The sequence below is a fragment of the Chanodichthys erythropterus genome, chromosome 6 (genome assembly GCF_024489055.1).
Source record: "Chanodichthys erythropterus isolate Z2021 chromosome 6, ASM2448905v1, whole genome shotgun sequence".
NCBI classification, from domain to species: Eukaryota; Metazoa; Chordata; class Actinopteri; order Cypriniformes; family Xenocyprididae; genus Chanodichthys; species Chanodichthys erythropterus.
The window spans coordinates 1289808-1303270 of NC_090226.1; the positions used below are offsets into that span (position 1 = coordinate 1289808).

The 13463-nt window shown below is 31.7% G+C and overlaps 1 protein-coding gene across 3 annotated transcripts in view; it reads left to right on the plus strand.

The window, feature by feature from the left end:
* LOC137021355 (CSC1-like protein 2) overlaps nucleotides 1-13463 on the plus strand; it is a 54054-nt gene that overhangs the window by 16943 nt on the left and 23648 nt on the right. For 2 of the 3 annotated variants that reach the window (XM_067387672.1, XM_067387673.1), the window contains exons 2-6: nucleotides 117-329; nucleotides 1251-1330; nucleotides 6282-6320; nucleotides 10456-10546; nucleotides 13040-13077. In XM_067387672.1, the coding sequence (XP_067243773.1) occupies nucleotides 168-329; nucleotides 1251-1330; nucleotides 6282-6320; nucleotides 10456-10546; nucleotides 13040-13077 (410 nt within the window). In that variant the 5' untranslated portion in view covers nucleotides 117-167. The remainder of the gene's footprint in view (nucleotides 1-116; nucleotides 330-1250; nucleotides 1331-6281; nucleotides 6321-10455; nucleotides 10547-13039; nucleotides 13078-13463) is intronic. The other variant, XM_067387674.1, reaches the window with a different exon arrangement.

The window sequence follows — 13463 nt, forward strand, 5'->3', positions numbered from 1 at the left end:
TGTTATTTATTTTTAAATGTATAAATTTTTTCTAGTCATACCTAGCTCTGAAATGTTCGTTCTTTTTGTAAATATGAGTATATAAATTGATCTTGTCTGGCTTTTCTTGTCCTCAGATTCTTCATCAGGATGTTGCAGTGATTGTACTGAAACATCTGATCGTGACGATGGGGATTTTTGGGAACCTGGCCTGTACGGGTCAGGCCAACTGTTACAGCAACTCTTCCAAAGACTACTGCTACTCGGCCCGGATCCGCAGTACTGTACTGCAGGGGCTGCCCTTCGGAGGGGTTCCCACGGTCCTCGCACTGGACTTTATGTGCTTCCTGGTAAGTGACTGGCGTGGAAAAATGTACACCTTGATGTCTCTGAGCTCTGCCTGTAGAATATTTGAATATTAGCTGCAAAATACCTAAACACGCCAAATTAGTGTTTTAAAAACTTAATGGTTCAAACATCATTAAATGCAAAATCAATAGTGAAATCTCAATGTATTACCAAACACTCGTTGACGTGAATTATTATTCAACAAGGCTTTTTTTTTTTAAAATGGTAACATAAACCACAAGTAATTGAGTAACTCAAGTATTGTTTTGATAAGTAACCGACTAGGAGAAAACCATAGTCATGCAACCCCTATTTTACTTAAGATGGCAATAAAAATGTATTTTCCCTTTAGAAAATAAAGCTTACTTTTAAAATGGTGAAATAGTGTTGTAATGATGCCAAAATTTCAGTACCAATTTCAGGATGTTGACCTTGCCACCAATGGATTGACCCACTTTTCTGGTTGTCTGGTCAGTTATATTGACATGATCTCTTCTAATGGGGAAAAAAAATCAAGTGACCTTATATTTTAAATGTTCGTGAGCAGACCGAGCTACGCAACAACAGTTGTTTAACCTACCAACTCTGTCAGCTTGACTGACTCTCAGCTTCATGGCTGTCCTCTTGACCTATATTTCTGCTGCAGCAAGCTCCATATTAAAGTAAACTGCAAGCTGTTGTTCTGCTTCTCTTCTCAAGTCAATATAAACAAGATTGAAAGCTCTAAACCACATCAGAAGCAGATTTTATCCTCCAATTCATTAATTGCATTTATCTTTTCTTCAGTGTGGTAACTAGCGGTAGGCACCTATTACAGTATTGACAATTTCACGTCACAATATTGATTTATTTCAAAATATGCTACTTGACTTCTCTCTTACTCATAGTTTGTCTGATCATCTCTGCATCTTTCTCCAACTCAGGTTCTTCTTTTTGTCTTCTCCATCTTACGGAAAGTGGCGTGGGATTATGGCCGTCTGGCCCTGGTGACTGATGCTGACAGGTAAGGACATGTCGCTGTCAAATCTGTCTGATTGATGGGTGTCATTTAGATGTCAAATTGAATGGATTGCCCTCGACCATCACTAACTGCAAGTCTCGTGTGAATTCTTCTTTATATTCTTTGTAGAAGACATGTTTGTGTGGTGTAAAAGAACATGTATGTGTGTTTATTTCTTGGAAAAGTGCAAGATAAAGAAAGCTAGGATAAAAAAAGAGAATTTCATCCCACAGCCTGGAAAATGAAGGGGTTTTGCCCATTTCAGAATCCCTGTTCCAGGCTATCAACTGAAATGACCAGCATCAATGAACATGATCTCATGCAATCAATAAAGTCTTCTTTTAGATTGTCGCCAGAAGTGGCCAATAATGGGCAAAAACCTGGTGTTTGAGTAGAATCACTGTGAAGAGCAGATTCAACCTCACTTTCTGTTAACCACAGGTCTTAGGAGCACATTTGATTAAACAGAGAAGACCACCTCTGCTTACTGATTTTAAAAAAGTCTCATGGGATGGAATTTAGGTCTTTTTTTTTTTTTGAGATTATGGATCCAAGCCCACTACTATTGCCATTTTAGCCAAATTAATGACAAACACAGTGTTACAAAAGACTTTAGCCTTCATCAGAGTCTAATTAAATGGCAAAAGTAGAGAAAATGACAACAGTTTGGTAGAACCAAAAGCTGGACTTGATAAAAGTTGAAGATTCATCAGGATTTCCTAGTTATAGCGCCCCCCCCATGGACAGAATTGGATGAAAATTGGTGCGTGCCCTCAAATTGTCCTGATGTTCATATGTTCCAATTTTCATTAAGTTTGATCATTGCATTACGATCATTTGTAGAAATAGGCTATGCCCAAACATTTAATTGGCTTGTGAATGCAGAATGAATTAATGAATTAATGATTTAAAATCCCCTGAATGATGTTCTTTCTGGAGTGTCTCTTAATTATGCTCGTAGTTTTGGATCCTTATTATTCAAGTTCTGCCTCACAGAGATGGTGCTCCTCCATCTGTACACCAAGTGGTCAATAATGGGCGAAAACCTGGTGTTTGAGTAGAATCACTGTGAAGAGCAACCTCCTTTAAAAGTTAGGAGCACATTTGAGTCAACCGAGAAGACCACCTCTGGGTACTGATTAAAAAAGTCTTTGTGTCTCATGTGATGGATTTTAAGACTTCTCTTTTTTTTCCTGTTTTTCTTTCTTTTTTTTTGAGATTATGGACTAGGGCTGGGTATTGACAATTTTCACGATTCTATTTGATTACTATTCACATGCTTTCGATTCTGATTTCGATTCAATATCGATTGTTTTGGATGTAGTATTTCAGTTACAGTACATGGCAAATTTTCTAGAGGAAAAAAAAATCTCAACTAATGCTGTAAACTACACATGAGAGTCAGCTGGTACTACTATAATAATATTGAAGATTAAATTAACTTATTTATATACAAACACTTAAATTACACTCAGTGATGTTTTTATTATAAATAAAGTTTAGAATTACATAATCATATTTCTACTCCAATTAGTTTTTTTTTTTTAAATATAAACATTTAAATCGCGGCTGTCATAACTGATTTATTCAAAAATGCATTAAACATTGAAGAACATTAAAAATGATAATGAATATGTAACAGTGCATAGCTATATTTATCAGAATGTTGCTTTCTAGAGTTCACTTTTCTAGCTGACTAATGAGTTTATGGAGGTAAATGTGACGTTACATGACATTGTTTACAAGCTGTTTTATTGACGTTGAAACACTGATTGTGCGTTTACACGAGACATGATACGGATTTTGGTAAGTTGTACTGTATATTTTAACATACCTTCAGATGTTTATTCCTGTTTATTTCATGCTATAACTGGTATTAAACCGGAGGAGAGCGATCTGTCATCCCATATTAAACCGTGCCAAAACGGTGTTTATTTTTTGAATCTCATAATAAGATGGACGTCATTTGAAATCTGAGACTTTGTTACTTTTGATACGAAGCAAAGCACAAAGATTATTGGGATTTATTGGATGAGAGGCACTACATATTCTGCTCATTCATCAACTGAAAACAGACTAGACTAATCGATTCCTGGGATTTAAGAACTAATATCGGTTCGTAAAAATAAGAATCGATTTAAAATCGAGAAATGGATTTTTTTTTTTACCCAGCCCTATTATAGACCCAAGTCCACTGCTCTTTCCATTTTAGCCAAATTAATGAAAACACAGTGTTACAAAAGACAATCTCCAATTATAGCCTTAACCTTAGCCTTCATCAGAGTCTAAATAAATGGCAAAATGACAATAGTATGCTAAAACGGAACAATTTAGTAGAACCAAAAGCGAGACTTCTTGATCAAAGTTGAAGATTCATCAGGATCCCCCCCCCCCGGACGAAATTGGACAAAAATTGGTGCGTGTCCTCAAATTGTCCTGATGTTCATTTGTACCAATTTTCATTAAGTTGGATCATTGTGTTCGGAAGTAACGTTCATTAGTAGAAATAGGCTATGCCCATACATTTAACTGGTTTGTGAATGCAGAATTAATTAATTAATTAAAATCTGGAGTGTCTCTTGATGATGTTAGTAGTTTTGGATCCTTATTATTCAGGTTCTGCCTCACAGAGATGGTCCTCCTCCATCTGTACACCCCACATGTCTTCCTCATTCGGTCTCACAGCTTGAATATACAGGTGCTAAACTAAATGCACCCAAAAACTTTTCAAGAAACATTTCTTTGGCAGGGGTAGTAAGGAAGTGAATTAAAGCCTGCACACAAACACACACACACACACCATCTGCTTCATAACACAGTGTGTTTCATTATCTCTGAGCAGATTTGCTGTGTTTCTGCTGCTGTCAGTGCACATCACTGCTGTGTGTTTCTATTTTCACTCTGCTCTTCCTCCTTTCTGCTTTTCTTTGCTTTTTTCTTCCCTCGCTGGTGCGGAACAGAGCCAGAAATATTCCCTCGTATCATTTTCCATTGAATCGATCATGTATTATTTGCTGCTTATTAATGTTTCTGGAAATAGACTCAGCCGCTGGCATTGTCTTTTTTAAACGTGGTTACATAATTGCCACACAGATTTATTTTAAAGATATTTAATCTGGTGTTCGCTAACCAGAAAGTACCATTAAATATTTATGTTAACAATAATTTTTTATTCTGAAGGGTTTGAAGACTGATGTACTGATTGTTTTCTTGTTGAAAATGTAATAGGTTGTGCTCCCATGATGCTTTACTACTTCCTGTAGAGGAAATGGAGCATTGATTAGCTTCATATTGGCGTCTCAGTTGATTGGGCATTTTGCACGTCCAGCTCCCTTCTTACTCTCTTTCACAGTGTACATTCGTCCATCCTCTCACTCAATCTCTCGTTTACGTCATTTATGGCCAAAGGCAATTTAAAAACAACCGTGACTTCAGTTCTGTTTATTGACAGTGATTTTAGATTGAAGTGTTTGTGGACCTGCTGAGTGCACAGCGTCCGTCTGTAATTACAGCGACACACTCCTGGGGAAAGACCCGTCAGATTGCTGATTCTGTACATTAAACACGAGGCTCCAGTTTACACTCTCGTGACTCTACGGTTCATAGCGAACAGATTTACACACCACTTGTAAACACTTGAGTGCTTAAGTGAAAGCACAGCTATAATGTGGTGTAATGTAGCCGCTTTAGGCAGTTGTAATTATTTTATTGAAATGCAGAGCATGTGCAGCCACTGTGCAAACAGGGTTGGGTCATTAGAAAAGTATGGCATTGGTACTGCACTGGCGCCTAGTTTTGTTTTTATTTTATATTTTGTTTTTATTTTTATATTTTATATTGTTTTAATTTTACTTAAGGGTTTATTTTTAGTATTTTTTTTTTTCTTTTTTCTTTTTTAAAATTTATTTCTTCACAATAACGCATTTTAATTGCATGTCATCTTTAAAAAAAAATTCATTTTTTATATTTTGTTTAGTAATTTATACATTTTATATATAATATAATATATAATATAATATAATTTATATTGTTTTAATTTTATTTAAGGCTTTATATTTTAGTATTATCTTATTTTTTTATTCTTTACAAGAACGTTTTTTAATTGCACATTAAAAAAGTTTTTATTTTTATATTTTATTTTGTAATATATTAAATTTATATATAATATTTAGTATTGTGTTAATTTTATTAAAGGGATTATATTTAGTATTTTACTTTATTTATTTACAAGAGAGTTTTAATCGCACATCATCTTTAAAAAGTTTTTATTTTTTATATGTAGTTTTTTTACTTTATATATATATATATATATTTTGGTTTTATATATATTTTAGTATTTTATATTTTTTAAATTTTATTTAAGGTTTTATTTAATTTGTTGTTGAGAACTTTTTTTTTATTTCTTTACAAGAACATATTTTAATTGCACATCATTAAAATTTGTTTTTATTTTTTAATTTTGTTTGTTTTTATATTTTATTTTATAATATATTGAAATGTTTATATATAATTTAATATTTAATGTTGTTTTAATTTTATTTACAGGTTTATATTTAGTATTTCTTTTTTTTTACTTTTTTAATTTACAAGAAAGTATTTTAATTGCACAATTTTCTTTTATATGTATTTTTTTTTACTTTATAATATATTTTGGTTTTATATATATTTTATTATTTTATATTTTTTAAATTTTATTTAAGGTTTTATTTAATTTGTTGTTGAGAATTTCTTTTTTTTTTATTTCTTTACAAGAACATATTTTAATTGCACGTCGTCTTCAAAATACATTGAGAGATACTGATATGTCCTCAGATATATGGTGTGTCTCTAATCGCCTAACATCGCTCTGTTTCCACAGTTAAAGATCTGACAGCTGCAGCCTTCAGAGATTTTATTTGATTTGAATGAATTCAAGCTTATTATTTCCTTCCTCTTTTTTTCTTTCCTTCCCAAGACAGAAGAGAAGATTCAACGGTCTGGAGGAGCGGGAGTAGTATGTTCAGTTATTGTTCCTATGCTTTACTCTGGTGAACTAACTGCTCACTACTTCTGATAAACTAGTGTGTGTGTCTAGGTTTGTAATTATGGAGGTTCCTCACTTTTGACCTTTTCTAACACACCACGGGTGACACATGAGATGCTGTCCTGAGTGTTTTCTCTGATTGCACACCACATACTAATTTTCCTCTTTGTGTGTGTGTGTTTGTGTGTGGTGTTGTTTGACTCACTCATGTGAATTTGCTTTCCAAAGGGCCTCTAACACATGAGTGTCAATAACCGCCTGTCCTTCGTGTCTCTTTTTGTGACGTTTGTTATGTGACTACAGTAGGAGAAAGGAACGGAATAACTATGAGCCCGTACGCAGGTAATAGAGCTCTAGCGTGTCTCTCTGACCCGTTGTGACCCCAAAGAGTGGATCCAAACAAGACCCCCTCAGTATTGTGAGTCTTCCCGCCCTTGTGAATGTGGCCAGTCACGTATATCTTCTCATGTAGAGCTTTCCTTCAAAAGTGGTGATCGTAGGTGGATATGACCTCCTCAAACCTCCTCGCACACGAACACAGAGCTGTTCTCTGAGTTTTATTCACCCTCATGATATTCCAAACTCGGGATGAGTCACAATGGGTGACTACCTCTCATCCAACAACCCATTAATCAGGGTGGTGAGTGTATCTATTTTATTGTATTTATTTTTTATTTTATTTCTTTTAAGTTGCAGCTTTATTTTATTTTATTTTATTTTATTTAAATGGGTGACTACTTGTCATCCAACAACCAATTAATCAGGTTGGTAAATGTATTTATTTTATTGTATTTTTTTTTTTTTTTTTAATGTTGCAGCTTTAAATTTATTTATTTTTTATTTTTTTTAAGATTTAACTTTATTTTTGTTACTTTTACTTATTTTATAAATGTTTTTATAATTTATTAAAAAATTATAAATAAAAATGTAAACTTTATAGTATTTATTTTCTTATTTTGTTTCAGATTTATTTTTTACTTTTACTTATTTTATTTTATAAATGTCTTTAATTTATAAAAATAGATTATATTAAAAATAAATTATAAATAAAAATATTTCATTTTTTATTTTAAGATGCAACTTTATTTTTTTACTTAACTTATATTATAAATTATTTTATAAATGTTTTCATAGTTTATAAAAAAATTATAAATAAAAATACAAAATAATCTATTGTATGTATTTCAGATTTATTTTTTACTTATTTTATTTTATAAATGTTTTTAATTTATAAAAACAGATTATATTAAAAATAAATTATAAATAAAAATATAAAATAAACTATTTCATTTTTATTTTAAGATGCAACTTTATTTTTTACTTAACTTATTTTATAAATGTTTTCATAGTTTATAAAAAAATATAAATAAAAATACAAAATAATCTATTGTATGTATTTCAGATTTATTTTTTACTTTTACTTATTTTATTTTATAAATGTTTTTAATTTATAAAAATAGATTATATTAAAAATAAATTATAAATAAAAATATAAAATAAACTATTTCATTTTTATTTTAAGTTGCAACTTTATTTTTTTACTTTTACTTTCTAAATTATTTTCTAAATGTTTTCATAATTTATAAAAAAAAATGATAAATAAAAATACAAAATAATCTGTTGTATTTATTTATTTTCAGATTTATTTTTAACTTTTACTTTAGTTGTTTTATTTTATAAATGTTTTTAATTTATACAATTAAATTATATTAAAAATATAAATAAAAAATATAAAATAAACTATTATTGTATGTATTTTAATTTTATTTTTTTATTAAGTTGCAGCTTTTTTTACTTTTACTTATTTTATTTTATATATTTTTTAAAAATATTTAAAAAAATATAAATGCTTTTTAATTCGATATTTTATATTCACTTTTTATAAATAAAATGATAAAAAAAATGCCATTAAAGCACCACTGAAGTAGTCCACACTTGGAATATAACAGTCATTGGACGACTTCCATGATATTTTAGTTATTTATTTATGGAAACGAGCATGAACATTCTGTTAAACATCTACTTTTGTGCATCACAGAAAAAAAAGTGTCATATGGGTTTGGTTTGGAATAACATAAGAGTGAATAAATTAAATTTGAACAGAATATATACAGTATAAATCACAAATTTTATAACGTTTTGAGTCATTTATGGCCTCAGCAGAGTTTTTTGCCACACAAACACTGCTGTCTTATTGATTGATTTGATTGACAGGTCATGATGAACGCAAGCAAGCGTAGAAATAGATCTTGGATCCAGTTCAGTATATTACAATAACACAACGCTCAGGAAATGCTCAATTCATTTTTAAATTGTAATTCTGGCCCGTTTGAACCTCTGCTCTTATCACTTCATTTGAGACGCACCAGAGCTCCTGCTTCAGAGGAAGATTCCTGCGTTCCTCATGCACAGATCCGTTTTCTGCCGTTAGTCTAATGAGTCTGTCAGTCATCAAGACCCACAGCAGAGGAACCACATTAATAAAGTCATGTGACAGAGTCCTTTTTTACCAACTGTGCCAGTGCACAGACAAGGATAAAGAGGATCCGGCTCTTTAAATTAACTTCAGAGATCATGTCCTCATCAAAGCCCGTTAGTGATGCTTTAAAGAGCATAAATAAATGGGTCAATGACGTGACGGGTCATTTTCTTGTCCAAAGGCCTTAATAATAATAATAATAATAATAATAATAATAATAATAATAATAATAATAAAAACAAAGATATGATATCCAAAGTATGTAAAGTAGATCTCTTTTATTGAATGCAAAAGGTTTTAATTATATTTTGCTACATATAAAGATTTTTTAAAGTGTCATTCGGTTTAACTGTTCATTTGTGATTAAAATATCTTAAAATGTAATAAATGTATATATTTTTTATTCTGCCAGGATTTTATAACATCATATATCAACATAGTGCAAAATGATATTAAAAATTATGTGTAGAAGTCGTTGCTTTATGAGAAAGAATGTCCGGATAAATGATTTTCATTGATGTCATTTAGAGTAACCGATATAAAGGGACCATTTTGGATCAAGTCATGTGGTCAATATCATGTGACATCATTCAGACACCTGCAAATGACCACAAAGTAACTAGATCTCTCTTAACTATTTGAAAGAATCGTGTTTTAACATCAGGTCATTTGGTGCAACCGCTATAAAACATGGAAAATGTTGTAATATTTAAAAAACTTGTACTAAATATAAAATGTTTGATTGTCTTTTGCTAGATATCAGCCTGTTAGCATTGATTGAAAATATTGTCATTCGGTAAAACCGAAATTTTGGTTAAACCAAATGACTTTTTTGGTGACGACATTCTTGTAAAAAATAACAAAAACAGTGTTAATTGATTATAAAAACCACATAATCTCATTGTCAACACTTAATAAAGCTTCAAAATACGTTTTTTACACTTTTATTCGTCAATGACCCAATAAAACAGTTTTTGAGAATTGTTCAGTTCTCAGGTTAGTGGAAATGAGGTTCACAGATCCTGATGTAGTTTCAGGAGGCTGTAAAAACCACGAGCGTCTTCCTGTCAGGATTGTTTAGATCTGTATTTGTTCTGCGGTGTGTTTTGGGAGTAGATTAGTCTTCGTCTGTGGGTTAATATCTTCAGCGTACGGAGGGGAATTTGTTTTACAGATGCATTATCAGCTCCTCAAGCACATAAATACTTAATATCCCATCAACCCCGAGATGAGACGGACCTATATTTGCTTGTGTGGACCTGAATGTTCTGAAGGTCCGGCTGCGATTGGTTCATTTCAGGCCTTCAGAATAACCAAAAACAACCAGTTTAACCCTTCAGAAGACCTGAATTTCTGACATGTTTCTCACTTTATTCTTTCTCTTTTTCCTTCTGCTTTCTGTGTGTGTGTGTGTGTGTGTGTGTGTGTGTGTGTGTGTCTGTGTCTGTGTGTGTCTGTGTGTGTGTGTCTGTGTGTGTGTGTCTGTGTGTGTGTGTGTCTGTGTGTGTGTGTGTGTCTGTGTGTGTGTGTGTGTCTGTGTGTGTGTGTGTGTCTGTGTGTGTCTGTGTGTCTGTGTGTGTGTGTGTGTGTCTGTGTCTGTGTCTGTGTGTGTGTGTGTGTGTGTAGTGTGGCTTCAGCTCTACATTCTGAAACGCCGGACCGTTATGAACGTCTCACCTCCGTCTCCAGCTCGGTGGATTTCGAACAGCGAGATAACGTAAGACACCTGTCAATCACTCCCTCTGGCCCCGCCCCTCTCATCTGCATTCACCGCTGTTTGACTGTCGGCGGGTCACGTGACTGTGTATGATTAATAATTCAGGGTTGGCTGCAGTCTTTGAGTGAGTGTGTGTGGTTTAGTCTTCAAACATCATGTGAAGATGTCTGCTGGAATTCATTTCTACATGACGTCTAAATAAAATTAATACTTTTATTCAGCAAGGACACATTAAATTGATCAAAAGTGACAGTAAAATGTTTTTTAAAACCTTGATAATAATCATAAATGTTTCTTGAGCATCAAATCATCATATTAGAATGATTTCTGAAGGATCACGTGACACGGAAGATGCTGAAAATTCAGCTTTGATCACTGAATATAAATTACACTTTACTATATATTCACATAGAAAACAGCTGATTTACATTGCAATAATATTTAACTATTTTTACTGTGTTTTTGATCAAATAAATGCAGCTTTGGTGAGCAGAAGAGACTTCTTTTGAAAAAAAAAAAAACATTTACAAATCTTACTGTTTAAACACATTCTCAAAATTCAGTAAGTTAGTTTTTAGTGTACATTTTATTTTTAGTTTATTTTCATCATTTAAATTTTTAAATTCTTAAACACTTGATGTTTTAGAATTGATTTTTACATGATTTTATGATTTTATTCATTAAGAATTTATTTAAATTATTTTGTGTACATTTTAATGAATAAATGAATACATTTTTGTTGATTATTTAAAAATTAATTAGTTTTTAGTATGTATTTTTAGTGTACATTTTATAAATTTTTAGTTTAGTTATATAAATGTATATTAAATGTGTATTGCAATTGCACATTTTTATACATTTTTTTGTATTTTTTTATTTGTTGTTACTTCAAAATTATATATTTGTACATTTTAACCATTTAATTAATTTTTAGTAAGTTTTATTTATTTTAACTTATTTTCATCATTATTTTAAATGTGTATTTTAATTGTACATTTTTAATTCTTAAACACTTTTAATGTTTTATTTTGATTCGTTGTTACTTTAATGTATTTTCATTTATTATGTATTATAATTTTTGTTATAATTTCTTTAATGTATTATAATTTTTAGTACGTTTATTTATTTTAAGTGTACATTTTTATGTATTTTTATTATTTAATTTTAAATGTATATATTTGAATTTTGCATTTTATGATTTTATAAATTAGTTTTTTATTTTGGTTTGCTTTCATTTTAAAATTATTTATTTGGTGACACTTTATTTTATTGTAGTTACTGTAGTAAGAACTAAATTATGCATAATTACATGCAACTTATACATGCAACATGCATTTAGTAATCATAAATGTTTCTTGAGCATCAGATCATATTAGAATGATTTCTGAAGGATAATGCGACACTGAAGATGCTGAAAATTCAGCTTTGATCACAGGAATAAATTACACTTTACTATATATTCACATAGAAAATTTACATTGCAATAATATTTCACTATTTTTACTGTATTTTTGATCAAATAAATGCAGCTCTGGTGAGCAGAAGAGACTTCTTTTGAAAAAAAAAAACATTTAAAAATCTTTAAACACATTCTTAAAATTTAATTTCAAAACATTGTGCAAAATTTTTTGCACTTTATCTGGAAGCAAAGCCAAGTTTAAAAAGCTACATGAAGACGATTTGTTGGCAATTTGACTTTGGATCCAACTCAAAGTCTTTATCACCCATTTCCCAAAGCGCGTCTCCCAGCCCCTCTCGCTCCCGGCGGACATCATTGATTTTTCCATGCAACACTGACCTCACGTCGTTATATATGCTCGGAAAGAACCGAGCGGCCTTTATAGAGGGCGCAAACTTCCTCCCTCCATCATTTGTGTTTAAATCACAGTCATGATGAACCAGCGTTTCTGCACTCGTTTCAGACGCCGTCCTTGAAAGTCCCCAGAAGCCTTCAGGAGAGAAACTGACTCGACAAAACCCCCAAATAAACTCCCTTAAAGTGAAACCGCAAGATTCCTTAGGGCGATTTAGTGGGAAGTGTGTCTTATACAGGAAACTTGTGTCCTATATAGGACGCTTGGCCTTCCTTATGAATTCTGAGATGTTTTGATTAATCACACACGATTTTTGGCCGATACGTCGTGCATCCCTACTTAGTGGTCTTCCATTGTTAATCCATGATCGTGACGCACCTCCAGCAAGTTTTCAGCAGGTGAAATCAGCCATTGGGACGCCACCTGTTTTCCAGCCTCTTAAGAGATCAGTGCAGGACTTCAGCATCTCCTGTCTCTTCACCTGCGTTCACCTGTAATCCTGCTGAGAAATCAGCCTCTCATCACCCTCTGACCCCGAGTCTTTCACAGGCCGAGAGGATGTGCTGAAGCCATTAAACACATGACTTGTATTAATATATGCAGTTATAGTCTGTTTATTGTTGTGTGTACTGCATTATGTGTGTGTATAACACATTAATTTGCTGTGTGTTCATTGCAGGGCTTCTGCTCCTGGTTGACGGCCATATTCAGAATAAAGTAAGTGATTCTTTGGCTCTAGTGTGAGTTTAGTAAGCAGAATATGCAGCACTAGATCTGTGTCGAACGCTCTATATAACGGTTTCTCAAACGTTTCTGACAGCCGAACCCCTTTGACCTAAAATATTCATTTAAAATCTCAAGATTTCAAGAAAATATTTCAATAATTTCACAGCATGTTCATGATTCTGTGATTGACATATGGACATATGAATGCGGGTAAACGAGTAAAATATTGAATTTTTTTTTTTAAGTGTTTTATTATGATTTGTTTTCTTTTAAAATGATTTTTTGATTTTATAAATTCTTAAGAATTTATTTTAAAAAAATTAAGTATACATTTTAATTAATTAATACACTAATACATTTTTATTATTTTAAAACTA